A 23312-nucleotide genomic window follows, 5' to 3' on the forward strand; every position below is an offset into this window, starting at 1 on the left:
AGTGTCACGCGCAGCCGTGCAAACCAACCAAGCCTCTCACTAGCATGGTGGTTGTCACGGCGACGCGTACACAAATAGACGCTCATCAAGACCCGGCTTCACGCTACCACGTAGACCGAACACGCCTCTCTCACTAGCGTATCGGTCGCCATGGCAACGCGTTACCAAGCATACAGATAAAACATACATAATGCACAGAGAGGATGGTCACATGGAATCTGAGAGATACCCGGGGGCCCGCTAGCCAGTTAGGACGTCTCACACCCGCCCAACTGGAAGCAGAGTCCAGGGACACCCCCAGCGCCAGGGGCCAACCACTGTGTGCCTAACAAGAAATATCAGTATCAAAATACCATGGAAAATACAGTGGCAAATCAAAGAGTGCATATATTCAACGTATATACTATCAAAGAGAGTACATAAGATACAGGGAAATAATTTGGACAAAAAAGGCAATTAATCACATAGCAGGTTCACATAAAGGTACTCCATACTATCCGTTCATTAAGTCCATGAGGTGAAACAGTATTTAGTCTGTGGATCCAGGTAGCCTCTAACTTTAGGAGGCGTTTCACCCTATCTCCACCGCGATTTGATGGTGGGATATGATCAATAATGATATGTCTCATGGACTCCACAGGATGATTGAGTTGTTTAAAATGAATGGCAACAGGTTGCTCGGCTTTCTTGCCAAGTAGAGCATGCTTAATTGTGGAACGGTGCATGCCCATCCGCTCCTTGAACTTTCTTGATGTCATGCCTATATAATACAAGCCACAAGGGCAAATTAATGCATATACAACAAACTGTGTATCACAGGTAAGTACATGTCTGATACGGTACTCCTTGGAGGAGTGTGGATCCTTAAATTTATCGGAGGCAATCATATAATTACAGGTAACACATTTAGGGCATTTATAACATCCTGGTTTTTTATACCTGGTATTAGGTGCCATCTCAAACCCAGTAATGTCGGAATGTACCAAGATGTCTTTGAGATTGCGTCCTCTGGTGTAACACACCAGGGGGCGCACATCTCTAAATACTGGCAGGGATCTGTCTGTGGAGACAATGGGCCAAAGGGCCTTGCTAGCAACCGGGACCACCATGCTTGAGGTATCAAACTTAGAGATAAAGGGGAAGACCTTGTCATTACGTTTTCTCTGAGGTATTCGAAGGTCTGCACGTTTAAGTTTAAGAGCTCTAGTTTTGGCCTCCAACAATTCTTTGAGCAAGTAACCCCTGGCATGAAACTTATCGACGATCACATCCAATTCCCCATCAATTTTGGACGGATCACTGCAGATCCTACACGCACGTACCATCTGCGAATAGGGAAGGCCTCTTTTGAGGGAAGGAGGGTGGTGGCTACCTGAGACCAATAGAGTATTTCTATCGGTAGGTTTCCTAAACACTGATGTCTGGATACTGCCCCCCACCAAGGAGACTTTTACATCCAGAAAATCAATACATTCACTGTTAGATTTATACGTGAATTTAATGGGGGTATTCAATTGGTTAATCTCCTCCATCATAAGGTTAAATAACTCCTCCCCTCCGTCCCAAAACATAAAGAGGTCATCAATGTATCTGCAGTACGTCCGGATGTGTTGGCCAAAGCGATGTCTCAAAATAATTTCATTTTCAAAGTTAAACATGAAAACATTGGCGTAAGCCGGAGCGACCGCCGCCCCCATCGCACATCCGGACGTCTGCAGATACATTTTACCGTCAAACAAAAAATAATTCTTAGTGAGGACTAATCTCAATAATTGCAAATATAGATTGATGTTAAAGGGGAAATCAGTAAGACCATTCAAAAAGTCAAGTTTATATATATAAAAGAAGGGGGTTGTGACCTTCCCTGCACTGTTTCGGAAGCAGCACTTCTATGTACCTCGCTGTTAATAAAGGTACAGAATAAAGATGAAAAGAAGGGGTATATAAGAAGACCCAATATGGATAAAACTAAAGGATTAAAATGACCAGTATCCATAAGTACTGTCAGAGCACCGTATTCTCAGAACACGTGTAGACCACTTTCCGACTAATGCCTTCACAGAGTTGACATTCTGTGATCAGAAACGTCAGTGTAAACAAAATCATCAGTCAGACATCGATCTGACACATATTGGGTCTTCTTATCATTTGAAAAACTATTAATATACTGATACCCCTGAAGAAGTCCCGTATGGGACAAAACGCGTAGGATGATTTCAGGTAAACAGTGACTTTAAGTGGTATCAAGCTCTGGACAAGTTGATGTGAAAACCTGTATGAAAAACTATTGTATGTTTTTTATATTGTTATATGGAATAACTTTTATATATATTACACTGATGTTTATTTGTCCCCAGTGAAACATCTATCCGCGCACTTCTATACCCCTTCTTTTCACATTTAAGCACACCTCTACATCTTTCTCATATATATATATATATATATATATATATATATATATATATATATATATATATATATATATATATATATATATATATATATATATAAGAGAAAGATGTAGAGGTGCGCTTAAATGTGTTTCACCAACGACAGACTTCTCTTTAAAAATAGAATATATTTATTCCAAACAGCAAAAGAAATTATATAAAATATATAAAGTACAAAATACAGAAATTTTCCAGTAATTCTTTTCACATAGGTGTATTGATTCCTGATTTGACCCTGGATGTATATTGGTCAGAAAAACCCTACGCATTTCGTCCCTTGGGGACTTCTTCAGGGGTAATACACCGAGATCTATAATGGTGAAACAATGCCGTAAATGGGTAATGTTTAGTATCCAATGATACAGAATAAATGGGTAATGTTTAGTATCCAATGTTACGGAATAGGACAGGAGGAATTCCTGTCCTATTCCGTAACATTGGATATTAAACATATATATATAATTAGGTGTGTGAGTGTATGTAGTGTGTATATACAGTATGTGTGTGTGTGTATATAGTCGTGTTCTGAGGAAGGGGGTCAAACCCCGAAAGCTCATCAATACACGGTTTTGTGTTCATTTACACTGTTGTTTCCTGAGTGCCTTTTTTCATTGGAGTTGCTGTCTATAATATACAATAGATATTGTATGTGTACCTAATCCGGCTTGCAGTAGTTTGTTCAGGTTAATGTCATTATGGTACAGATAGCATTTGTATCCCACTAGGGATATTTTGAGAGGAGGTGGCCCGTGTGCAGCTTCCTTATCCGGGCCCCCTCCTCTCTACCAGGAGAAGTAGGGTCTGATCACTCTGGTGCTCAGACCCTGCTCAGACCCTACTGCGCATGTGCGTACCTCTGCAGAGCTGTGGAGTCTGAGCACTAGAGTGTTCGGACTCCACAGCGCATGCGCAGATTGCCGGAAAAATGTATTATCAAAATGGGTGCAGTGTGCGTTGTGTGGCCCCCCTGGGACTCAGGAATCTGTGTGTACCGCGCACACTGCACCCATTATACTGTAGATACGCCACTGTATCCCACAACCCCGGGGGCAAGCTACTTTCACTTGTCACTATAAATTTTGCAACCTGATGTTTTTGTGTTTTTTTTTTCCAATCCCTGAATGCAACACACGCATTGCACTCATATAAAGAAAAAAGAAAAAAGGACAGATGTTACAGGATCAGGATAGGGGTAACATGGATAGGACCAGGACATAGGTGACATGGCAAGACAGAACAGAGGAGGCAGGAGAGAGGTGGCAGGGACTGGACAGAGGTGACAAGGCCAGGACAGTTGGGACAGGGCATGTAATAGGTGACAGGGCCAGGGCAAATGGCAGGACACACATGGCAGTGTCAGGATAGAGATGACAATGAGATGGTTAGGACAGAGATGATGGGACCAGGACAGAGAAGACAGTGGGGACCGGACCAGGTAAGATGAGGCTTGGATAGAACTGAGGGGTCAGGAAACAGGAGTGACAGGGACAGGGGTGGCTCGCCTACAGATCTGCTCACCATCAGGAGGAGTTAGGGCTGTCTGGCACTTCATGCTTGAGCCATTTGTTAAACCCCATTCACACTAGGTCATATTGTGAACAATATCGCTCAGAAAGGGGCTTTTTAGAAATATTTTTCACAATAACTAATGTTTATACTAAATAGCGTTAAGGATGTGCGCTCCAGTGCGTCATTAACAATGATTGATGTCTTCCAAACATGCAGGTCAACTTGGCAATATAGCCAAACGACCTGCATGTTTAGCAGGTCTCCGGTGATGTCACTGAGCTGTATCATGCGGACAATATCGGCCACCACTGGCAGCAGCTGATATGCCACGGCCCCAGACGTGTAGTGTGTATGGGGCTTAAGCCATGTCAATGCTGTAGATAAGCTTTCTTACCATCGTCATCATCATGATCTCACGTATCTTTGGCTAAAACAGGTGTCGGCAAACATTGAGTGCAGCCCGGTACAGTCTTGGTGACATACCAATAGGAAAATTGCCAGAAACTGGAACACCACAAGCTTTTAATAGAAAAAAAATACAAAAATGTTGCAGTAAGTTTGATTTCTGGGCCTTTGGGACCGCCAAGCGGCTGCGCCCCATAGCGGCTGCGCCCCATAGCGGCTGCATTCCCTGCACCTTCTAGTTACACCACTGCCTGTACCCCTACTCCTGTGTGTACAACACCCTGTAGTGCCTGTAATCCCTGTGTATGACACTTTGTAGACCCCCTATTGCTGTCCGACACCCTGTACCCCTGTGTGTATGGGGACCCTATACCTCCTTATCCCACCCCTGTGTATGATACACCATACACCACACATACTGTGTGACACATACAGTACTTGCTGACGACTGCTTTCCTCTTTGGGAGAAAGAGCAGGTGTGTTATAGGGATGGGAACGGGCTATTTGCCTCATTAGGCCCCATCCTTTGCATGGAAATGTTGAATGGAGCATAGGGTTGGGGCTAAAATTACATAATTTGTATACAACTGAGACATTAAGGGGCAGATTTATTAAGCTTGGAGAAGAGATAAACTGGAGATAAAGCGGAGAAAAGGTAAAAGGAGATAAAGCACCAGCCAATCGGCTCCCAACTGTCTTTTCAAACACTGCTGATTGGCTGGTGCTTTATCTCCTTTTACCATTTCTCCGCTTTATCTCCAGTTTATCTCTTCTCCAAGCTTAATAAATCTGCCCCTAAGCCCCCTCATCCACCTCTGCCGAACCACAAGTTAGCACTATTTAGTTCCCCATTGGGGGAGGGTTGCCCACTCTGGGGTAATGGAGGACTACCCAAAAAGTAATGAGTCTCTCTAAGGATCCAGAAGAGAAGACAAGTATTTATGTGACACCCTGTATGCCTCCACCCCTTGTGTATGATGGTGTACACCTACTAGCCCTGTGTGTGAAACCCTGTACCCCCTACCCACATGTGTATGACAAACTGTACCACCCTATCCCTGTGTTTGTGAAACCTGTACCCCTGTTCTTCACCTGTGTGAGAAGGGGGCCCAATAAAATAAAGGATATGCTAAACATAAAACAAACTGCCATGGTATTGGTAAATAAAATAAAATGGTGTGTACACACTGTGAGATTCCTTTGCTGTTCTATATTGCTTTTTACATACAATTCATGCTATCTGCATTAGATTTGCACTATATAGTCATTGCTGCCCTGTCTATCTGGGTTTCGATTTGTGCTGTAACAGGAGAGCGCATCGGGATCGCAAGGTAAAAAACCTGTGCGATCTGCATGCGATTTTGACTATATAGTCAATATCTCATGCTGGATTGTACCGTGTGTACACAGCATTAGGGATCAATTCTAAAAAATGATCTGTTAACAATCTGTTATACATAGATTTACATGACATGCTGCATCACGTCATAAGCACATTTCTGAACACTTGGTAGGTCTGTCTGTTATTATTCTTTTTGTATGAATGTGGTTGTGTTGCTTTTGTCATATTTTTGGACAACGCTCAGGTAATTTGTTTTACTTCAGGCAGTTCCCATGTAAAATAAGATACAGATAAGAAAGAAAAAAAAAACCTGGCGTGCTGGTAATACCGCCACTGAACAAATTTTGTACAGAAAGGTGGATTAATGGTCTGGGAAAGAAACGTCTTACAGCCTCTGGACTATCTGCAGGAGTTGGATGTGAATTCCTCACATAGCAAAGAAGTCACCATTACACATCTTGTCACATTTCTGGTTGCATAGAAACTATCCACAGTTTAAATGAATTAGTAAAATAATACAAATACTGAACACATAACCTCATACTCCTATTAATGAATTATATATATATATATATATATATATATATATATATATATATATATATATATATATATATATATATATATATATATATATAGCGGTGGATTGGGATTCGAAAACCAGCCCGGGAAATGTAACCCTAATGGGGGCGGAGTCTGGTATGGGGGCGTGATTCCTCCACATAGGGCCTGATTCCAAATTGGACAAAAGTGCTGCCTTCCTTGTGCCTTTCACTGCATATGCCCTTTATGCCAATGCAGCTACAAAGTCCTTTCACTGGATCTACATCCATGCATCTGAATAAGCCAGGAGAGAGGCACCTATTTCAGTGTCTACAGCTGCCGCAATCATTCTAGGAGCAGATAATCTTGGCAATATTATGATAATGGCCTTTTTTTATTAGAGAGGCCAATCTCAGGAATCCTGGGTTTTGTGCATTTTTCAATCCCAAATCCTGGGATTGAAAAAAATGCGCCATGATTGGCATCCCTACTTCTGATAGTTGGTGAAGGATTAGGTAGATTTCAGGATTAGACTTTGCATGCACAGTCTAATGCTGGGCAGCATCTGAGCTCTCGCTCAGATTCTACCCGGCAGCTCCCATCCTGGCTGTGTGGCTCTGCGCAGCGTGACGCAATCCGAGATAATGCCGCATGTCACGCTAAGCAGCCCACCCTGCACCGCCAATCAAGTTCCGGATGCTCTCCAGTTCTGGCCTCACCGCTGTGGAGTCCTGGCTGCTCTGCTGCTCCCAGCGGGCAGTTTGGGGGGGGGGAGAAGTTTCCAGTGTGCTTGGCCAAATACTCCCTCACTTGCAGCAATGTGTGACTTGGCGCATTGTAGTGATGGAGGACCGAGGTAGTGGCAATCTCCTTGCGGAAGCAGAGGAGCCGGTTTCTGAAGCAGCTGCGCACTCCCATGTAAAATAGAGTTTGGCCGTTATGTAGAAATTCCTTGTGGACCCACACCCTTTCAGTCAAATTTTTGATTTGCTCATTCGACCCATTTTGGGACTGTGACTCTGCGATTTGCCTATTGGTGTCCGGATTGTACTCAAAGATCCAATTTTCGTCACCTGTTATTAGGCTCACAAATGTTCCAAGAGGAACTTGCCAGTTTATGGAAGTACCAACCTACTTGCTACCATTCTAACACTCAAACGACGGTCAAAGCATTGCACACTTTGTACACATTTTGCTCATTTCGGCTTGATGAAGGACATCCAGAGCGTGGTTCATCCTTAACATCTTCTTTTCCCTCCTCGAACAATTTAAACCAGCTGTAAACTTGTGCCTTGTACAAGGATTCTCCCGAGGGCAATTTTGAAGCACAGCAAGTGTCTCGGTACCCGATTTTTCAAAATGAACACAACATTTTATTACATATCGTTACTCGATGGTACGCTCCATCTCCAACCTCCACCAAGGTAAAAAAGGACACTTTGTTTACAGCTCGATCCGTGCATTGTAAAGGGTCACAGATGACTGCTGCTGATAGGAATGTGTAACTGAGACCCATCCCACCCTGCAGTGCCATAATACGCCTGTTGTGCGTGGCGTGAACATTTTTTGTCTCATTACTTTCCAGACAGACCATGTACATGGAATACATATAGAATGTAATCAACTAAAATAAGATTGCCATTTGGTGGGAGTTACAACCCCGACAACAACAGAAGAATGGTGTTCTGAGCTGTAGAATGCAATATTGTACCATCTATTTCCAGCTCTTATCTGATATTTTGGCCAAGGACTCCTTGCTTGAGTTGATTATGTTGCATACAGAGAATGTCTATTTAGTGCTGCAGGTATAGAACCTAGAAGGATGTACCTGATTGCCGCAAGCTGATGGCCACTTTACCCGCTTACTCTCTGTGCAGGTTTGCATCATACCAGACTTTCTGACAGTTATTACTTACATAGGGCCTTATTCTAGTTCACTCTTTCTGACAAAATCCTTCTTAGATGGACAAAACAATGTGCACTGCAGGTGGGGCAGATGTTACTTGTGCAGAGAGAATTAGATTTGTGTGGGGTTTTACTTCAAAGTGAGATCTATGTTGCAGTGTAAAAATAAAGCAGTCAGTATTTTCCCTGCACAGAAACAAAATAACTCACCGAAATCTAATTCGCTCTGCACATTTTACATCTGCCCCCTGCAGTGCACAGGGGGCCTTATTCTGGTCTGTGCGGACGGAGCTGAATATGTGGCCAGGACCGTGCGTCCTAAACCCCGCCTTTCGTACGGATCGCTCACGAATGCGGGAAGAAGCTGTCCGAACGGACCGCAAGTGTATTTCTCATGAATACACCTCCTCCATCTCAGGGAACCTCCCCCATCATTCGATGGTCGCAGACCATCGCGTGCAGGACCGAGTGGTCAGGCAGCTCCCGCAACCTCAGACCACACAGGCATTTCTCCGTGCAAAAGCAGGGATCTGGGCGGGCAGCTGACATCCGGCAATGTCATATGTCCGCCCCCTACACGTGCGTCACGACCGCATTACCATACGTACGCCCAGCGTTTTCATGGGAACGCCCATGAAACGCGGGGTGTAAACATATGGTAAAGAGCCCAAACAGCCCTGCACGCCCCTCTCCACCCCCTGTTCGTAGTGTACACATTTCATGCGGAATTTGGACGTGCGTCCCGTTCGCACATGCGCAGAGACGCCTCTGCACATGCGCAGACACAAAACATCGGCGGACCGACCGCACGCGGACATTACCGCACCAACCAGAATAAAGGCCATGGTTTTGTCCATCTAAGAAGGATTTTGTCAGAAAGAGTGAACTAGAATAAGGCCCATAGAGCCAGTGCATTAATTTCCTGACTCTATTCCCTGCCCATTTGTAATGTTTGGCACTTCTTAAAATATATTGAAAAATCCCTATGTAAAGTGTTTCTTAAACCCTATAAAATGTTGCTCATCACTGTTGCCAAAAGGTAAAACGTCTGTTGGGTGTTAATTACCTGCACTGATCTATCTTTTGTCTGCTACTCACCAGATGGCATGGGCAAGTGTACACAAGTCTGATTTTGTAGCGGTTACTTCACAGTGCCCTGTTCTTGTATTCATAGGACTCATCATTTTAATTTTTCAAGCTGAACTTGGCAGAAGTTTGAGGATGAATGAGGCATAATTCCCGGCAAAATTTACATTTCCAACAAGCATTTAGACAAAAGAGACACAATGTACAATCCTCATAGTATTCCTGATCAATTTCAACTGCCACAAAAACTGACAGCTTAAGTCACTAGGGGGCAGATTTATTAAGCTTGGAGAAGAGATAAACTGGAGATAAAGCGGAGAAAAGGTAAAAGGAGATAAAGCACCAGCCAATCAACTCCCAACTGTCTATTTCAAACACAGCTGATTGGCTGGTGCTTTAACTCCTTTTACCTTTTCTCTGCTTTATCTCCAGTTTATCTCTTCTCCAAGCTTAATAAATCTGCCCCTAACTGAGATTGAGGCACACACAGCGAGCCTGGAAAACGGTCTTGTATGTGCAGAAAATGACGTAGGCTCATTGGGATAGATGTAGTAAGCCTTAAAAAATATAAAATGAAGAGTGATAAACCACCACAATCAGCATTGTGCCAGAGTCTACTGCACAGGTCTCTTGGAACATGGCCCAATTCCAAGGTCACTTCTATTGTGCATTTCACAGTGAAAATGGTAGTGACTGCCATTTTTCTTGTGATTTTTGCCACTGCACTTAGAGGGGAGTATAATGAAATGGGTGGTGCGGTTTGTAGACCCAGGGGCCATGTGCACTGAAAACCTTGCACCCATTATAGATACACCAGTGCTAGGTCCATATCCTTCCTAGACATTGTTACCTGCATGCATACCACACCACTTCTCTTGTGAAATGATTACCTTGCTCTATCGCCGTGCACAAAAATGCTCTTCTGTATTCATTCTCTCTGCTGCTTCAGACCATGTTCTTTCTTGAATAATCTTGGGATGTCATATTGGCTTTATTTAGACCCTGAATATACATTATGCTATATGAATGTGTATTTTGTAGGGTATATGTTAAACTATTTAAATTTATGTTTTTGATATTGCCCTTCACAGAACTGATTCTAGTTATTAGGTATTTTTGGCCTCCCAAAATTAACTTTGCCTGTTCTGAGGATATCGACCATGTTTCAAATCTTTGTGGTAAATTTCCAAGCAACGGATTCGAAATCCCAGTGGTTTATGGTGGCTAACTGGCGGTATGGCATGAAAACATTGCCATGGTGATCAATATTTTTACCAGTAGCAGAATAGGCTTACTTGTATCCCTTTCACACCACACCTCGGACACGGGGTATTGTCGAGTTGCTGACTTATCGACCCGGGTCGAGGTGCAGGGTAAAAAGCACCAAAAGCTTATTACCTAGGTCAACCAACCTGTAAGTTAGACTTTGGTTATAAGAAGGGTTAAACCCAGGTCGCCCTCTGTATAATGGGTGACCCAGGTTTAATGTGAAAGCACCGGTCCTAACCTGGAATTGCGATGTGAAAGGGGTATGTAGTGGTTTTTGAATAAATGATCTGCTTCTCACAGGTGGGTTTGTAAACACTGTGTGCAGGATTGTATTATGCAAACTTCTCAACCAGATTTTTGGGTACTGTCCTATTGCCCCTCCTGCAGGCCACAGTGACCCACAGGGGAGTTCGCTTATGAAGTATCCCACTGTCTGCAGTGAATAGATGCTTATGGTGAGCCTCTGTATGATCTCCATTTCCCTAGGTAAATCATCTCTTGGCTGAACAGGCTAGGGCTGGATAACATTATTGCAGAGGGATCCCACACTGCATGTCCCCATTCTAAAGTGTCACCAGCATTGACGTATTTATAACAGTTGTAGCACAAAAGAAGTTTGAATATCTAAATTTAAACCTTAGAACCTGTTTGGAATTTTTGGACATGTCTGGACTTTTTTTTGGCATGTTTTTGGCATTGCTCAAAGTGTACATAAAAATGCGTTTTCCTGCCAAAATGTAACTGCAAAATTCCATCTACTGTATTATAAGTGAAAGAAGAAGAGGCTCTGTAAAAACAAGTTCATTCATGAGAAGAGATGGCCATGCATCCTGTTGCACAATGCGGAGGGTCCGTATTTCAAAATATCCTCCTATAACCATTCCATCTCATGCATATTGCCAGCCATTATGGCACACTTCTTCTGTTTCACCTTCTACCTGTCTTTATTACAATCCCCTCACACACACATTTTTATGAATAGTGGAATATAACATTTTGTTGAAGGAGTTTTTATATTTTTGATGATACACCAGTGCAAAACACTAATACAAACTTTTGCATATCACTACTACCACAGTGTAATAGTACAAACTACACAAATGATAACAGCACTTCACTATACTATTTCTGCACACCGTAACAACACACACCCACCACATGATTCCTTTATGCACAAAAAAAACAACATACCATTGCTAAATATACTCCACAGAATTATTTAAATAGCTTGCTTGTACTGGCTAAAATATGCATTAAAAAAGTTACTTACCTGTAGGGCCGAGCTACGGATGGCCCTAGAGATTAGCAAACACAGCAGCACTTTCTTTTCAAACAATTACAGCAATGGAGATGAACAGGGGGATGTTCTTGGCACCAGGAAACCCCCCCCCCCCCTATAGGTGCACCACTGCTCAAGACTTATCTATGCTCAGCAAAGAATGACCCCTATCTATTCCGATCCCCTCCATTGGCAAATCTACGTTTTTGCACCTAGAGTGATTCCATCTTGGCCTTTTAATTTTAATTGTGCAAAAATAGGTGCAGGTCATGACTTCATAAAAAGAGGGGTTTTGATTTTTTGCTCCTTAGTTGACCTTTAATTTACAGCCCTGTGCTTTTTGGCATTTGCATTGTGTTTTTTTTTTTAAAAATATATTTATTCTAGTGAAAAATCTAAAGAAACTAAAGGATGTTATACCAGGTGGGGTTGGGAAGGCCATATATACGCAAGGTACATAGAAGGTTACATCGATAGCATATCACTAAAGTAACAATCAAGACAAAATCAGTTTAATGAGAATCTAAGAATGTGTTATATAACAATGTCCCAAGGTAGCTATAGCCTGGGCAATATAGAAATAAAATAGCTCACTGAAATAAGAGCTGAACCTTGAAGCTTACAAGTGTGTTTAAATATATTAGACAATATACCAAGAAAATGTGCTACTGCATTTGAAAGGGATCGTAATCTGATAAGTAGTCCTATATTGAACATAACATAAATGTTCAAGTCACTGGGCCAAAGAGGCCCTGGATTAAGAGCAATAAATAACTGAGGAGGCCTGGGGGCGGAGGAAGTCATCCCAGAGTTCGAGGATTGCTCAAATACAAAACAATAAAAGGTTTCCCACTATTAACCATGTAGGTATGGCCAATTGCCCAGGTATCCAAGATCTTCATTGCTAAAGGATGCAAGGTGTCTACAGCATTGGGGACTTTAGGACAGCACGGAGTACCCCTATCAAGTTGACAGAGTGGTCCAACTTTTTCAATATTTAGGGTATCCCCTAAGATGGACTGAGGGCAGTGGGAAGGTTGTTCGATCAAGGAGTTAAAGATCTTAGTATTCAAATAAGTCTTGAGATCCTGACTATGGCAAATATCAGCTTCTGCAGATGTGGGTAAAGGATTTTGGCCTAGCTGAGAGCCAGTCCACTTCCGCTGCATATTAAGCCTCTGGTGTGGTGTAATCCTCCGATTCACCAAGACCAATGGATATCGATTCAATTTTATGGTCAGCAATATTGAGTGATGCGTCTAGCTTTTCTATCCACCTATCTATGTGTGGCAAAAGGTTCTGAGTTATAGCTTTCGCCAGCTCAGTGGCAAACCCAGAATCAAAAGAGAGAATTATTAAATCCGTCTCAGTAATGTGTTGAAATGTATCAATACTAATTTGCTTGCAATTATATTCCTATATAATGAGGTATGAGAATAAAGGTTCATGTCAACAGGGAAATATAGAAATGTACAAATATAGGCCAAAGTATATTTCAACCCCAACCAACACCTGTCAAAATTTCGGCCGGCGTGTACCAATATTCAACTTCATTATACACCCAATTGAAGAAAACTAAAGAAAGTAATAAGCAGAACAATATCAAATGGGAAGGGATAGTCCAACAGTAAGAATAATGAACACCACAACAATGAGCAATATTACGGTTATCAAGGCTGCATGTGGTTACGATCCATAGCCAGTGTGAGTGTTATTTCACTCAGTCGAAATGCGAATGTCGCACCCCAACAAGTGACTCGCCTGTGGCTGCAGTGAACCAGCAAATTAGTGGGGTCTTCCGGTCCAAAAATGTACCCCCCTTGCTGAGCGACTCCACCCATGGGGGATCAGCCAGGTTCTAAATGTGCTTTTTAGTTATGGGTAGTGTGTTCCTCAGGTGATATCCTAGTAAGCACCTTGTGCTGCGTGCGCCTGTGGTGCAACAAAGTCAAATAACCCACCACGTTGTAGACAGTGCCTTAATGTGAAAAAGCTGGTCCCCAGCAAGTTTCAGAATGCTCCCGGTGTATTAGGAATGGTTCACCCCAATCAATTAGGGATAGTCAGTGGGGTATAATAGTTTGTCAAGTGAGTACAGTCCCTCTTTACAGCTCTGTTCCTCTTATTAACTGAGGGGCTACAAGTGAACTGGATCAGGCACCTCCGAACCCCCAGGACACTCACCAGCCGTGGGAGACAGTCAGTGGGGTGCTCATCTGTACCCCAGCAGGTCCAGCCATCGCCAAAATCCCACACCGTCCAGCAGCTCCAGGAGGGAGGAGGGACATGCCGGTTTATCTCCCGCTGTCACCGGCAGCCGCCCGAGTGCAGAGCTGTCCCTGCAGCAGGGGCGTGAGGCTGGCATGGAGGCCAGTGCAGGTAATCAGGCTGGGTCTGCGACGGACTACCGCCGAAGGGGCACCACCGCGGCACAGGGATGCTCAAGTGGCCGGGCACCATGGGTTGTGTCCTTCAGGTGGCCCTGGCTCTCCGGTATAAGCAGGTGGCACGTGCAAGAGGGCTCACCCTGGGCAGCTAGTGTATAGCACCCCCAGGCAGCAGCAGTCCTCGGGTGGGCATCTACTGTTGGGCCTGAGTCCGGATCTCGTGCAGCGCCCACAATATGGTGCCGGCTTTCGCACCTGAGTTCAGGCGGTCATGCGTGCCTTCCTCCCTGAAGGCCAGACTCCGTGGTAGTTCGCTCTGTCGGCTCCAAAAGTTAGCACCGCAATCCCCACAATGTGAGGTATGCTGTGGGGTCAAATAGTATTGGAGGTAATGCAATGGGGATGCAATGCAGGCAGATTTTCTTCTAAAATGCAGCCGCTTTAAGCGCCCCACACACCAGAAGTCCTTGCATTGTGTTTTATTCTATAGAAAAATAGTTTACATAACATGGTCATGGCATTTTTATTTATTTAATTGTGAGGACTTCACTGTATGCTACAAAATGTGCATCTTTAAAGAATGACACTGACACCATGACTGTGGCTGGTGGCTTGACTATTCCTGCTTTTTGGAAGAGTAAAATTTTAATCATAACAAATAAACTTTTTGTGTATGTTCTAGGCTACAGAGAGCATTAAGATCCTTGTCCCACTTTGTCAGTCAGATAATGAAGAGCTCAGAAAAGTGGCATCAGAAACATTGCTGTCTCTTGGTAAGTCAAATGGTAGCTGTAGATTGTGCCATAAGCAGTACAATGATTATGCGTGTTTTCACAAGGAAGAAAATGTGGGGTGTTAACTTAATGCAAAATTTGTTTACCCAGTTGCTACCACATCATTGTTATAAGATCTACAAATAGCCAATTTTCTCCATTCCATTTGGTTTATATAGAAGACAGCACTTAGCAGGCTAGTTTTGAACGCTCACTAGGTTCCTGCCGCACAGCTTAAAAAAAGTAAGAAAATGTCAGTAGGTACAGAGATAGCTGCTGCCGGGCATTCTCTTAAGTCATGAGAACTAGAACCAAATGTAGAAAACTGAATGGACTTGAAACAGGTTAATGCCTGTAAATGTAACCAATGTAGAAGTGTTTACAAGACCATTTATCGCCTCACACCTCTGGTAACAGAACAGATACAATGCTTTCCTTCCCATGACATAAGTTACTGGTTCTCATCTAAAGTTACAAAGTGATACGAGACTCGCAGTTTTCATACTCTGGAGCAGTTTTTAGACACTTATATTATTACTTTGTGAAATGATTTAATCCCTATTTCTGGATCTAGTTATAATAGTTAGAAATTATACAAAAAAGACTATAATGCATACCATTGGGTACCATTTGTATAGTACTGCTGGTTTCTCCTGTAGACATTTTGGCCGGAAGTTAATGCCTCCTGAGTTCAGCGGCAGTGTGAGATGTCCGTCATGCCTTGTAAGTTAATTCCCCTTTAAAAAAAGTCAGAGGTTGGCAGACATGTCGCACTGCCGATGAACATGGACGGCATTAAATTCCGCCCATTGTCATCTTAGATAACCATTGGACACCAAGGGCTTCGGGACAAACAGAACACTTAAAGAACCAAGACACGGGTGAAACAATTGTTTGGCCAGGCAGCTTTTGTTTCCTGTAAAGTATCAAGTGAATACTTAGTAATTCTTCTAATGTTTACCCCATTCTCCATTTACAAATATTGAATTTGATGGCAGATAATAGCCATTTGGCCCATCTAGTTTGATGTGTTGTGACATAGATGGCCCTCTTATTTCAATTTTAGACTATTTACAACCGAAAAGCAAAGGGCAGTTAGAGATCTGTATAAATGTACTAGGCTATCTCAGAATGGTACAAAAAAGACAGAAAAAGGACTCTCTCTTTTTTTGGGGCACAACTTGTTTGTAATGTGATTTGAATTAGTTAAAAATTAACTTTTATTATTTTTAGTTAAAATATATGAGCCGACTTCTAACACACAAACGTTTACACAAACCAAACATTAAACATATAGATTCTTGCCAGGGTAAATATCTTTCCCTAGTTAGAGCAAGAAGGTTAGAAAAAGAGCAAGATCACCTATTATATCCTCCTGCCTCTATAATTGGTTTAGGGCAGGTGGGCTTGCTCTTACTGATGAAAAATACAGCAAAATATTTCCTTATGTGTTCCTCGGATGTCTGATTATGCTCCTCTAGAGTTCAATTGGGAGTCTTACTATAATAAATTGTTTGATTCAGACATACCCAATTACACCCAATGTGAGTTTCCTATAAGTCACTATAACTAGCACATGGCGTACGTTTATCTTAAAATAAACAGTGTTGGCCGGAAGTTAATGCCTCCTGAGTTCAGCGGCAGTGTGAGATGTCCGTCATGCCTTGTAAGTTAATTCCCCTTTAAAAAAAGTCCGAGGTCGGCAGACATGTCGCACTGCCGATGAACATGGACGGCATTAAATTCCGCCCATTGTCATCTTAGATAACCATTGGACACCAAGGGCTTCGGGACAAACAGAACACTTAAAGAACCAAGACACGGGTGAAACAATTGTTTGGCCAGGCAGCTTTTGTTTCCTGTAAAGTATCAAGTGAATACTTAGTAATTCTTCTAATGTTTACCCCATTCTCCATTTACAAATATTGAATTTGATGGCAGATAATAACCATTTGGCCCATCTAGTTTGATGTGTTGTGACATAGATGGCCCTCTTATTTCAATTTTAGACTATTTACAACCGAAAAGCAAAGGGCAGTTAGAGATCTGTATAAATGTACTAGGCTATCTCAGAATGGTATCAGTGTTGACATTTTTCATTTTGTATGCTCTCAAGGAGAAGATGGACAACATGCATATGAAAGCCTTGACAAAGCTACTCCAGAAGTTTCGAGGACAGAAGATCTCAGAACACCTGCTATTGATACTGTGTTTTAGTGTGCTCTGGATAAACACTGAGCATGTAAAGAAACATCTTTGCCTTCAGAAGACGGTGCTGTATCCATGACAAAAACTAATGCTATGTAAACTGGCCAGGGGTCCTTATATCTAATAACATGTTTTATTATGTGTTTGTGGCCAGTATAAATTTAGAAGAGAGCCTAAGTATATTTACTATGTTGTACAATGATACTCAATCTTCTCCACTGCAGTGCTGGTAACTGGCCAGTGTTACCCTCTACCAGTAGGTATTGCTCATGCCATTTTGACAATTCTCCAGTTGGCCTTATTTTTTATTTGGTCAACCTAATTTGTGTATTGACCATGAAACAATCACTTTTATTCTAATATAGGGCAGTAAAGTTTATTTTTCTTTTCTGGACTTATTTACCTTTCTTTGAAATCCAAGGTGTTATCATTGATAATAGCCAAAAGTGGCAATACTCACACCGATGATGTTGCCTATTTTTGCCTATAAGGGCCAAACTAGGCTGGTGTTGATAAAGATGGTTTCCAATTAACCATACATGCTACAATGCAAATCTGGACAATTGAGTAGGACATAGATTATAAAGCCAGTGGTGCACCAGGCAAAGCATATAGCATCTCCTACCACACAGGTCCAACTGCCAATAGGCAGGTCATCACCCTTTAGCTATACACAAATTGTTCTTGTGCAAAACAGAGACCAACCATGCAGTGCCTTTAAAGGAATGCACTGTTTGAAGCATTTTATTGTGCTGAAATAAAGCTTTCCTTTTTTTTTTATACATTTATTTGGTTTTTGAATATACACTGATGAAGTAACAAAGAAGTCTATTTACTGTACCGCATAGGAATAATCACAAGTTTGGCTGTTACATTGGGGGAAATTTACATAGATGGGAGTTCTATTTCACGTATGATGTTGCTATGATCAGTCAATCAGAATCTACTTCTTATTTATTTATCACCTTCTAGAAGATAATAGATAGTATCTGATTGGTTGCCCATAGCAAGATACTTAAAAATCCAAACAACATGATCTGACTGTATTTGGACAGCCTTTATTAATATTTTCTAAATGAAAGATGTCCCAAATCCTGCAGTTGATTGACAAGATAATTGTTGTTACTTAATTAACGTCCTATGTTTTCAGCACAGTACTGGAAAGGTGAAACTATAGCGCACATAACTCCTACTGCAACTTCCCTCTGGGCATCTCCTAGAGTGGAGTTAAACCAAGCAGGCAAGTATATTAAAGCCATATACTAGTAGTAAGTCAAACAATTCGACCCCTGTGAATGATTTATTTTTTACTTTGCACATTTTATATGAAGAGAAGAAAAAATAGGATCCCCCAGGGTCCTGATCACTATGGAGCTATTTATGTGGACTGAGGGCAGGAAGGCATAGCGAAGACTACTCTATGATTTACAGTGAAAAGTAACATCATGTCTACTTTTAATCCATTACAGCCAAAGAAGTACTTTTATTAAGATTGGACTTGTATGGAAGATGGAATGTTGCCCTATTTTTTATTTATTTATCACCTTTTCTAGAAGATAATAGATCAAATCTGATTGGTTGTTATGGGCAACATCACATCTTCAATAAAACTTCAATCTTAGTAAATTTACCTACTTAATAATTTATGTTTTGCCACCTGGCAAAAAAAAATTCATAGACACAAAATCTTCCAAGATTAATTCCTGCAATTTGATGCCTATCTCTACAAATCTGTACAGCCGAGAAATAAGTAACTTCCAGAATTACCATATATATTCTGGTCTGTGCATCTCTGATGCTGTTTTTAGTAGGCTTTTTTTGTCTACTTAATGTGTCTACACATTATTGACTGTGATTAACATGTGCCAAGTGTCAGATGGGGAATGAAGGGCCTGCCATGTTAACCATTGGGGAGAGGTGGGTGGAGCACAACACTTTTGGGGTGTGGCCAGCCATCACAGCAGCTTGGCGACCATTACAGAATAAACAGTCTTGACCCTTTATACATTTATTTATATAGTACATACTGATAGTGCAAGCATGGCTATGTACCAGATTGATGACAGCAATGCACTGTATTGAACACACCCCAGCCCTGGGAAAGCAGTATAATCAAACATATAAAATAATGCATTGCACGTTGGATAGAGGACCTGGTACCGGCCACACACTATCTAAAACTCCATAAGAACAGCATTAGATGCCATTGTAAAACAAATTCAACTGTATGTCATACTTGGATGAAGTAATTGTAGATGAACGGGAGCCACTGTAAACATTATGCCAAAGCTGACAGCCAACAGAAGGAGGGGACAGGTGTGTCGACTGACCACTTTGATTGGCAGGGGGACAAATCTTTGTGCAGAAGTGAAGCCAAACAACCATGGTCCTGATCAACCAGGTCAGTGTCCCGCTAATAGAGTAACAACGTATCATTCTTACACAGTCTGGAACCTGACATTTGGTATGGGTAGTGGGGCTCACTTGGGGGGTTATTCTAGTTCACTCTTTCTGACAAAATCCTTCTTAAATGGACAAAACCATGTGTGCTGCAGGGGGTCAGTTGTAAAATGTGCAGGGAGAATTAGATGTGGGTGAGTTATTTTTTTCTGTGCAGGGTAAATACTGGCTGCATTATTTTTACACTGCAATATAGATCTCACTTTGAAGTAAAACCCCACCCAAATCTAATTCTCTCTGCACATGTTACATCTGCCCCACCTGCAGTGCACATGGTTTTGTCCATCTGAGAAGGATTTTGTCAGAAAGAGTGAACCAGAATAACCCCCTTGGAGTTTCCTCTGTGCTCCTGTTGGGTCAGTTTGTCCGTGCATGTACATAATTATATGTCAGCAGTCTTTTAGCAATTATTCAGTACCATTTGCAACAAGGGTGAAACATACTGGATTAAATAGCATCAGGGATTTTTTTTACCGTATCATAGACCATTCACAAACTGGTCAAGTTGCATACTCACACAGCCTTTGTGTCTTTTAACAGTGAACCATTCTGACTCCATGATAATGTATTGTCTGGGCAATTATCACTCGGCCAATACTAAGGATTTCAATAGGGGTGAATAAGGGTACATAAATACATTTATATCTAAATTCTCTTATTCTTAGTCTAAATTTCTATTTGAAATATGGTTTCCCATGTAATGCACAGTGTTGTTTATTTATTGTACATTATATTTCATATTTTTCTTTGTTGCTTATTAGCTTTAAGGTAGTGTCCGCAGTCTGAGAAATATGCACACAAGCTACTTACCTTTGTATAGTTTATATAATTTAGTGCACTTGTAAGTATTTCATGTAAGTCATTCCAGTGCAAGCTTACCCTATTGTGTGGGCGTAATAACTGAAAATGAGTCATTGCTTGAGCTCTTATTTGTAGGTTATCTGTAAGAAAAATGAAAATGTTGTGTTGCTTCTTTAGAAAGTGTCACCTCAACCATACACAGGAGTCTTTAGCAATTCAAGATCTATGGGGAAGGAGAATGGAAGATTCCAAGTTTACACACGCAGATATTTTGGCAAGTTTGCAGTGAGAATTAGAGCAGAGATTTAATTTAAAGGCAAAATGAATTTAGATTTGCCTATCAAATAATTTCATGTCAAAATCGCTGTAAAATAAGCACTTTTGCAAACTCAAACCTTAGTACATTGTTCGCAGTCAATTTTTTCCAGAATCCAGAATATAATATGCATATTTTATTATTTTATTTATTACCAGTTTCTTATATAGCTCACACATATTCCGCAGCGCTTTACAGAGAATATTTGAACATTCACATCAGTCCCTGCCCCAGTGGAGCTTACAATCTATATTGAAAAAATCGGGTTTGTGTGACTAAACTCAAATGCGCCCCTCCCAGCAGCCCGATTTTTGAACTCCCCGCTGGTTCAATCGGCCAGCAATACGCATATGAAAAGTACAGGTTTTGGGAGTTCTATAATGTAGGGCGCTTGGGTGGAAAAAACAATTACTTTTACCCTTTTGCTGGTAAAAAAATACACAATTTATTCACAACTTAAAGTATAGTCGACATGAAAAAAATGCTGACATCAATAAAAAATTAATTAAAAACCAGAAAAAAAGAAGTCTTTGTTGCATGAGATACTGTCCGTTTTTTAGACACTGAAATGGACAAATTGTGGGAGAAAGCGGGGTAGGAAATATAGAATGTTTAAAATAGTACCTCTACTCCCGTCTCCAAAGTTCCGTGTTGTATAGCGCTTCCATGTGACTTCATCAATAAGGATTCACTTCATGCTGATCCAAACTCCGTTGAAAGCTGAAAAAATCTGAGGAATTAGAACATACCCTGCTGGCTGGAAGCCGGGCCCACGGCTGCAGACACACAGTGTGATTGAAAACTCAGGTCTCCGCTAAAGACAGTCACTTGGAAGCGCTATACAACACGGAACTTTGGAGACGGGAGTAGAGGTACTATTTTAAACATCCTATATTTCCTACCCCGCTTTCTCCCACAATTTGTCCAGTTCAGTGTCTAAAAAACGGACAGTATCTCATGCAACAAAAAATTCTTTTTTTCTGGTTTTTAATTATTTTTTTTATTGATGTCAGCATTTTTTTCATGTCGACTATACTTCAAGTTGTGAATAAATTGTGTATTTTTTTACCAGCAAAAGGGTAAAAGTAATTGTTTTTTCCACCCAAGCGCCCTACATTATATAACTCCCAAAACCTGTACTTACAATCTTTATTCCCTACCACATGTACACGCACACACAGACACTCTAGGGTTAATTTGTTGGGAGCCAAATAGCCTACCGGTATATCTTTGGATTGTGGGAGGAAACCCACGCAAGTATGGGGAGAATGTACAACCTCCACACAGTTAGAGCCATGGTGGGAATCAAACTCATGACCACAGTGCTGTGAGGTAATAATGCTAACCATTACACCATCCGTGCTGCCCTACATGCATGTCAAATATTGAGTTTGGTGAGGGGGGGGGGGTGTTAAGCTATTTTATACACACAAACACACACAAATGTTATTGGACCAGACCACCTCAGTCTCCACCCCCTGCATTGCCCCGCCCTCAGTTCTGGCTGGCCCTGCAACTCTCAGCTTTTCTGAGCTCTCGTCTCACTGTCCTACACCCCAATTTCACTCTGGCAGGCCCCTTTTTCCAGGAAACATTTGTCCTACAAAAATAATTTATCCACCTATAAATCTATATGTATTCCTACTGACGTGACAAGTGTCAATGTATACCCAAAAAGAAGATTCCAAAATGTGTCATTCAATATAATGGGTTGAAATTGGGATTATATATGTACACTTAGCTAAACACGCTCAAAGCAAAAGCTTCCTTGTGATTGCCTCTATGTTTCTGTATGTGTGACAATGCTACACTTTATACAATTGCACAAATTATAGTTTACATTCTACCACTTCTACTAATATCATTTTAACCGCTAGAACATCAGGGTATCCTGCAACCACACACTGCCAACAGCGCAGGAGCAGTGAGAGATGAGGTTCATACACTTACCTCTCCGCCATGTACAAGGTTCAGAAAATCCTTCTAAAGTAGCAACATGTTTATATATGTGAAAGATAAACTTTTGAATATATTTGTAGTACTGTAACAATTTAGCAAAAACTGTACTAACAGAATTAGTTTTTAAAACTTATATTGTTTTGTATTTTCATGACCACATTTCTATTTATTCAGGGATTACCATGTGCAACTGAAGTATGGTATCATTTTAATGTAAATAACTGTAACTGCTCACCTTTCATCTAGAGATGAAAGTGACAGGGAGTCTGGAACTTTTTATGCTAGTACAGTGCCCTTGATGTCAGTTATCCTTTGTCATAATTTAAATATAAACACCAAGTAAGAGGTTTCCACGCACCTTGACTTATGAACAAAAGGTTCTTGTGCTTTATTATGGGCAGGAGTAATTGATGAGGCATTGTAGCTTGTTTTTCTATACAGCATGTAATGGTTTGCTGCATTGTACATTCTGTGACGCTATGTAAAACTTTACCTTTCCAAAATGAACATTTGCCAAGATACCTGGCAGAACCTGTTTTCTAAAAGGAGTTAAAAAAACAAAATAAACATGTATTTATTTTCTAGAATATTTACTAATTATTCAGATTACACTCTACGGA

At 41.4% G+C, this 23312-nt stretch overlaps 1 protein-coding gene across 4 annotated transcripts in view; it reads left to right on the forward strand.

The window, feature by feature from the left end:
* The window catches only part of RIPOR2 (RHO family interacting cell polarization regulator 2), a 159638-nt gene extending 138484 nt beyond the window's left edge, over positions 1–21154 (forward strand). For all 4 annotated transcript variants that reach the window (XM_083187816.1, XM_083187819.1, XM_083187818.1 and 1 more), the window contains 2 exons: positions 14858–14948; positions 17065–21154. In XM_083187816.1, the coding sequence (XP_083043942.1) occupies positions 14858–14948; positions 17065–17165 (192 nt within the window). In that variant the 3' untranslated portion in view covers positions 17166–21154. The remainder of the gene's footprint in view (positions 1–14857; positions 14949–17064) is intronic.
* Positions 21155–23312: the final 2158 nt, after the last annotated feature.

This window comes from Crinia signifera, chromosome 5 (genome assembly GCF_055691185.1).
Source record: "Crinia signifera chromosome 5, ASM5569118v1, whole genome shotgun sequence".
Taxonomy (NCBI): Eukaryota; Metazoa; Chordata; class Amphibia; order Anura; family Myobatrachidae; genus Crinia; species Crinia signifera.